At 39.1% G+C, this 5,840-nt stretch overlaps 1 protein-coding gene across 1 annotated transcript in view; it reads left to right on the forward strand.

Moving 5' to 3' along the window:
• Positions 1-5,055, forward strand: part of LOC109469452 (3-oxoacyl-[acyl-carrier-protein] reductase FabG-like) — a 9,220-nt gene extending 4,165 nt beyond the window's left edge. The window contains exons 5-9 of the mRNA XM_019767972.1: positions 2,052-2,074; positions 2,359-2,428; positions 3,251-3,287; positions 4,224-4,287; positions 4,771-5,055. Of these exons, the coding sequence (XP_019623531.1) occupies positions 2,052-2,074; positions 2,359-2,428; positions 3,251-3,287; positions 4,224-4,287; positions 4,771-4,929 (353 nt within the window). The 3' untranslated portion in view covers positions 4,930-5,055. The remainder of the gene's footprint in view (positions 1-2,051; positions 2,075-2,358; positions 2,429-3,250; positions 3,288-4,223; positions 4,288-4,770) is intronic.
• The last annotated feature ends 785 nt before the right edge of the window (positions 5,056-5,840 follow it).

The raw sequence follows: 5,840 nt of genomic DNA on the forward strand, positions 1-5,840 counted from the left end.
TTACCCGGACTGATTAATCTGTACAACTGGGTCCGCGCGGACCCAGAACAGTTTTTTGCTAATTTTTAGAAATTATCAACATGCTACTAGCTTAATTGTTTTGCAAACTGATGTGGGAACCTCTGTGTCCACATTACATACAAAAATCATACATTTTGAACTTTTTCTATTTTTTGGTGAAGAAAAGAAGACAAGAAGAAATACCCGATTTTTAAACCCATTTCAGACTGAAGGGGCTTTTGAGGCCCAACTTTGAACTCAGATAGCGGCTAAACGGCTTGCGCTAGAAGTATCAAATTTGGAGACCTATCCTAAAATGTCTCTGGAAAAAAGTTCATATTAGTTTAATACTAGTAAGTTGATGTTTTTTGTGTTGCCATAGCAACGGGTTTCTAGCAGGCAGTTCTTTTGAAATTAGAAGTAATTTTGGTTTAAACATGAAAATTTTCTGAATTTTATATTAAATTACACTTCTTTTCCAACATTAATAACATCTTACATAATTAAATATAAGTTAAATCATTTAATATGCATAGAATATGCTAATTTGATGACGTCATTGGTCAAAATCCAATATGGCGGACTATATTATTAGCTCTGACGTCATCTGACGTCTTAATTACACCAAAGTTATTAAAATTTAATTCTATTACTACACCATTCTCTGAAAACTTGGTAGACATACGATGAGTGCATAGAAACATATAAAAACGGAAATAAGGTAATGTATAAGAACGCCAGTGTATCCATTATGATCGAAAGCCGGCTGGGGTCCGCGCGGACCCCAAAAGAAAATCAGATATAATTTTTTTTATAAATGGTAGAAATGGAGTTTTCTGCACTGTATTGAGAGACAACTTTGTGGGTGACAATTACCTAAAATTTCAGAAAAAAATATTACAAAAAAGATATTACAGAATATATAGTGCTGGGGGTCGTGTGGCGCAGCGGTAGCGCGTTCGGCTCAGGACCTAGAGGTCCCGAGTTCGATCCCCCACCCATGTCACCGATCTTGTGCCCTTGGGAAAGGCACTTTACACGACTTCCTCACTTCACTCTGGTGTAAATGAGTACCTAGCTTCGGTTAGGGACGTCCCTCGGATAGGACGTTAAATGGAGGTCCCGTGTTTGGGGAGAGCCACACCTCGAGCATGCTAAAGAACCCGCCACACTTATCGAAAAGAGTAGGGGATCTTCCCGGTGTGAGTGGTTCAAACATTACAGTCTTGTGTACGTCTTCTACGTACCGTGCTTGGAGTCCTCAGCCTATTGAGGTTAAGCACGTAATATGGAAGAAGAAGGGGTCCGCGCGGACCCCAGGTGTACTGTTTAGGGTTAACAAGACTGGCAATGAAAACATACATTGCCATGGCAACGGTGGTTTATGTTAGGGTTATTGTTTGCATGGCACTGCCATCGTTTTATGATTTTACAGTGCACTCCTCCCCCGAGTGTATAGTGAACGAGACCCGGGGTCACAGAAAGTAGGGCCACCCATGGCAGACAGGTCTTCTGGGTCTTCCCAAGGGTTTCCCAGGAATGTTAGTGGAGCAGATAACATCAAATTTTGGAGGAATCTTTCAAATTGTGATACAAGCACCAAACTTGGTACAAATACTCATGAGACATTACTCTTTTGAAAAAGTACGCGGGCCACTTGCTATATAAAGAAAGAAAGATATAAATATATAAATATATAAATATATAAATATATAAATATATAAATATATAAATATATAAATATATAAATATATAAGATATATAGATATATAGATATATAGATATATANTAGCCCATTGTGGTAAGCGACAATACGGAGCCCGGAGCTCCACGACTGCAGAAGCTCCACGACTCAAGAACTCAGTAAAAAAGTAAAAAAAAAAAAATGAGAAAGAGAGATGTTAACTCATTTTTTTTTAGTAAGAGGTTGTATTAATTTTCTTACCGCGTGCGCATTGATTTTCGCCTGTTCTCATAAAAAAATGGTGCGAGGGACTGGCCTGGCTCAAGGCTTCAGTAGTCCATTGTGGTAAGCGACAACACGACTGCAGAAGCGCCACGACTGAAGAACTCAGTACAGTACCGACTCATGAATGCCGCAAACGTATACGTCGCTAAGTACTGACGCAAATTCACAATACCAGTTTTGTATTCCTGTAGTTTAGTAGCATTTTCATTTTTGGCCGGAATTATTTTTATTCACCCGCGCGCACTAATTTGGGGGTCTTCAGAGGATGTTATGTTATGCATAAAATTAAGTCGGTGTGGCCTTATCTGAACTAAGAATAATAGCCAGAGCTGAGTTTTATTTACATGTTGCGCACATATCTCAAACTGTGAATCGATTTATTCCCTTAGTTTACTGGAAGTCTTGCCTACACCATGAGCAAGGCAGCGCTGGACCAGTTCACAAGATGTGTTGCACTGGGTTCGCTGTGTTTTTTCAGACTATTTGGTTGCACTTTTGGAAGATCAAACAAGTTATGTAATAGGGGTTTACAATATATATGCTTGCCGAAAATGGATTTGTGGTTTAGAGAGTAAACCAAGACCAAAGTAGTTCAACAAATCTCATAAATAAGGCCACACCAATTTAATTTCTTGGTTAACGCTTCATTTTTTTCTGATTTGCAAATAAAAATAAAAATTCAGAATCAACAGCAAAATGCTCATATTTTGCCCCGAACAGTTGAAAACAGTCCATTTCCTCCAAGTTGTTACAGTTATTCCATCTTTCATACAATGGTATCATTAATGTTCAAAATTCATTGTTTAAATTTTGAACCAGCCTGGTGTGTTGACTTCATAGCTCCTATCGTACTATTTTGGGCCATAATAGGATGCCAAGGCCTGTTTTTATTTTTTATTTTTTTTCGCCCGCCCGCTCCATTATTTTTGTAGAAAAGTCCGTTAACCAAGAAATTAAATTAGTGTGGCCTAAATAAATACCACATAAAATGATATGCTAATTGTGGAATTTGCTTACGGCTTTCTTTAACAAAGCTGTAGCAACACTAAAACATCTTTCTCCATTCTGATTACGTTGTTCCTTTGATATCTGTTTCTTAGGGCAAATATAACTCAAATATAGTTGCAATATAGTCTGTGTTATTATTCTTTTGTTTGAGCTAGGAACATTGCTGGATGTTTTAGAGGTAAGAGTCAGATAAAATTAATATATTGTAAAAAGATGATGACATATTTCCCTAGATTTCACTGTCCCTAAAGACCAAATCTTAATTTTTTTCAGAACTAGCTTTAAAGCAAATCAGGGTCAACTCTGTCAAGTAAGTTTGTTGTTTCTTCAATATGTAAATATTTTGTTTAACTATGTTGAAGTAAGCCTTTTGTTGGAACCACAACTTATATAGGAGTACTCTGGGTGTTTTTTTTTTAAATTTGCAATTCGACACGTACGTATAATACAGGACATGGTGGTGAGGCACTCTAGGTGTAGCTAATTTTAACCTCACCACCAGACATACAGGTATACAGCGACAAAATACATGACAAAAACAACAGGGAGCAGCAAATGGATGGAAATGGCAACACGGTGATTATGGTATAACCGGTAATGAATAATAATGAATGGTAAGGAAGAACATGTTTTGTAGGCGTTAATCTAATACAAACCGTTTAGTATCAATAACGTAAGTTGTGTGATTGCCAAAATGTTACAGTTAGTATCTGAGTGTAAAATGGGTGATCCTCTAAGTAAAATGTTGTGCCCTGGGTGTTGTCCTTCCTCTTTAGTTTACTTGGGCTCCCATGACATACTCGCTCTTTTAAATCATAAAATAATCGTCTCCATACTATGTTGAGGTTAAAATACACAAGACAGCGTAAAGGCTAGAAAACGAAATAGCTTCCTAAAGTTTGTATTACCCCGAACACCAGCCGACCAAGGTTGGCTGACGTTCTGGGGCAGTCTGACCAGGTTTAGGCCGAGCCTACTTTTCTATGTGATTCGGATCGAATTTGAGTTAAATGTGATTTGACTGCCAACCACGCGCCAATCTACTCCCGAGCACCAACCAATCACCAACCAACCAACCGTGACCTAACCTCTTGTGTACATTTTATAGACCTTAGCTATTGAAGTTTTGTCAGACGTTTCTAGTGACTGGGAAAAAGTAGTGGTCCGAGTAAATGTTTTCTTGTCTAGATCTTCGTACCTTTTGGCTACCTGTGACTGATATTCTATCATTTCTGTCGACCTACAGCCCTGGTACGGTCCCAACAGGCATTTACAAACACGCAGGATGGACTGAAGAGGAAACTGCCGAGGTACATGTATAGAAATAGCCCAGAATGGCGTTTATTAAATGGTGAATAAGTAAATATTTAATTAAAGGGGCACTGTGTAACATCTTTGCACCAAAAATGAAATACTAGTATTTTATTTTTAAAAAAATGTCCACTTGTCAACATATTTGTGCAATTATCTCATATTTCTGGCATTTAGAACAGCCCACACCAGGGGAACCCAGTTTCTGGTGCCACCACAAACTACTAGAATATAAACAAACATGGCTGACAGCTATACGTTTAAAATTTTTAAACACACTCGTAAAGCTTGATTGTTTCAGTTGGCAACTACAATTCCAAATAGTAATTTGCGACTGAGTTGGGTTGATTCAACTTACTTTTGAAAGGGATGACAAAAATCACTTTTTGTATCGTCATGATGTTACATTATGCAGATTTGATAAAACATACATTTTGCATATGTTTTGATGGCAAAGACGCATCGCTTTTTTCCTTCATTAGTTTCTGGAACATTCTAAGACTGCACACGCCCTGGGGAGGGTAGGAGAGGTTTCCGAAGTTGCGAAGACCATCGCCTTTCTGGCCTCTTCTGACGCCTCCTTCATAACCGGCGCTCAGGTCCCCGTGGACGGGGGAAGGCACGTGATGTGTCCTCGTTAACGACCAAATGTTAACCCTTACTCATGATATATACATTTTCGAACTTGACCTTCGTTTCCACAACTGCTACTTACCTACCAAATACCATTCAGATCCATCCACATCTTCTTGAGTATAAATAGCAACAAAAAAGCAAATGTACATTTTTCATTTCATTTTACTCAAAAGTCATCTCGACTGGAGCTGAAGAGCGCCTGGTAGTATTGAGCCCAGCGAGTCAGTATTGGTGATTTGTCAGAAGGAGCGTCTGACCACCAGCAGAACCTAGTGGATTCTGGACGTGACGCGAGGGACCGCACACTGCATTCAGGGCTTCATACGAATCCTAGAAACCCCTGTAGTCCCCCCTGTGTTTTTCTTCGTATTCCTCTGTATGTGTGTGTGTGTGTGTGTGTGTGTGTGTGTGTGTGTGTGTGTACGTGTGTGAAAGAAAGAGAGAGTAGAAGAGGGAGGGAGGAGAGAGAGAGAGAGTGAGAAAATAGGGGGAGCTCTACTGACCCAAATATTTCAACTTCAGGCCCTGAATACTTTACCAGCAAATAATACGGCTACGCAAACTATTTCTCAGAAAAACACCCCCTACCGGAACACTTGGATTAGTCCTTTTGGCGTAAAATAGTCAGCTGACGATCATTCCACTATCTGAAGAGGGTGCGAAACTCCCCAAGATGGAAAAAGTTCTGATTTCACAAACCCATTTGAAGATATAAAGTCTGTCCTACCATCGCCACCCCCAAAAGTACAGAGTATTCACGAACCATCTACCCATGTAAGCCTATTGGATGTTTTAACATTCAGGAGTGCCAGAGTATACAGTGCAATTTTGCAGAATACAGGGCAATTTTACGGAATACAGTGCATTTTTATTAGTATACAGTGTAAGGCCATGTTGATTTGATTATATGGATGGC

This window comes from Branchiostoma belcheri, unplaced genomic scaffold (genome assembly GCF_001625305.1).
Source record: "Branchiostoma belcheri isolate BF01 breed outbred unplaced genomic scaffold, Haploidv18h27 scaffold203, whole genome shotgun sequence".
Taxonomy (NCBI): domain Eukaryota; kingdom Metazoa; phylum Chordata; class Leptocardii; order Amphioxiformes; family Branchiostomatidae; genus Branchiostoma; species Branchiostoma belcheri.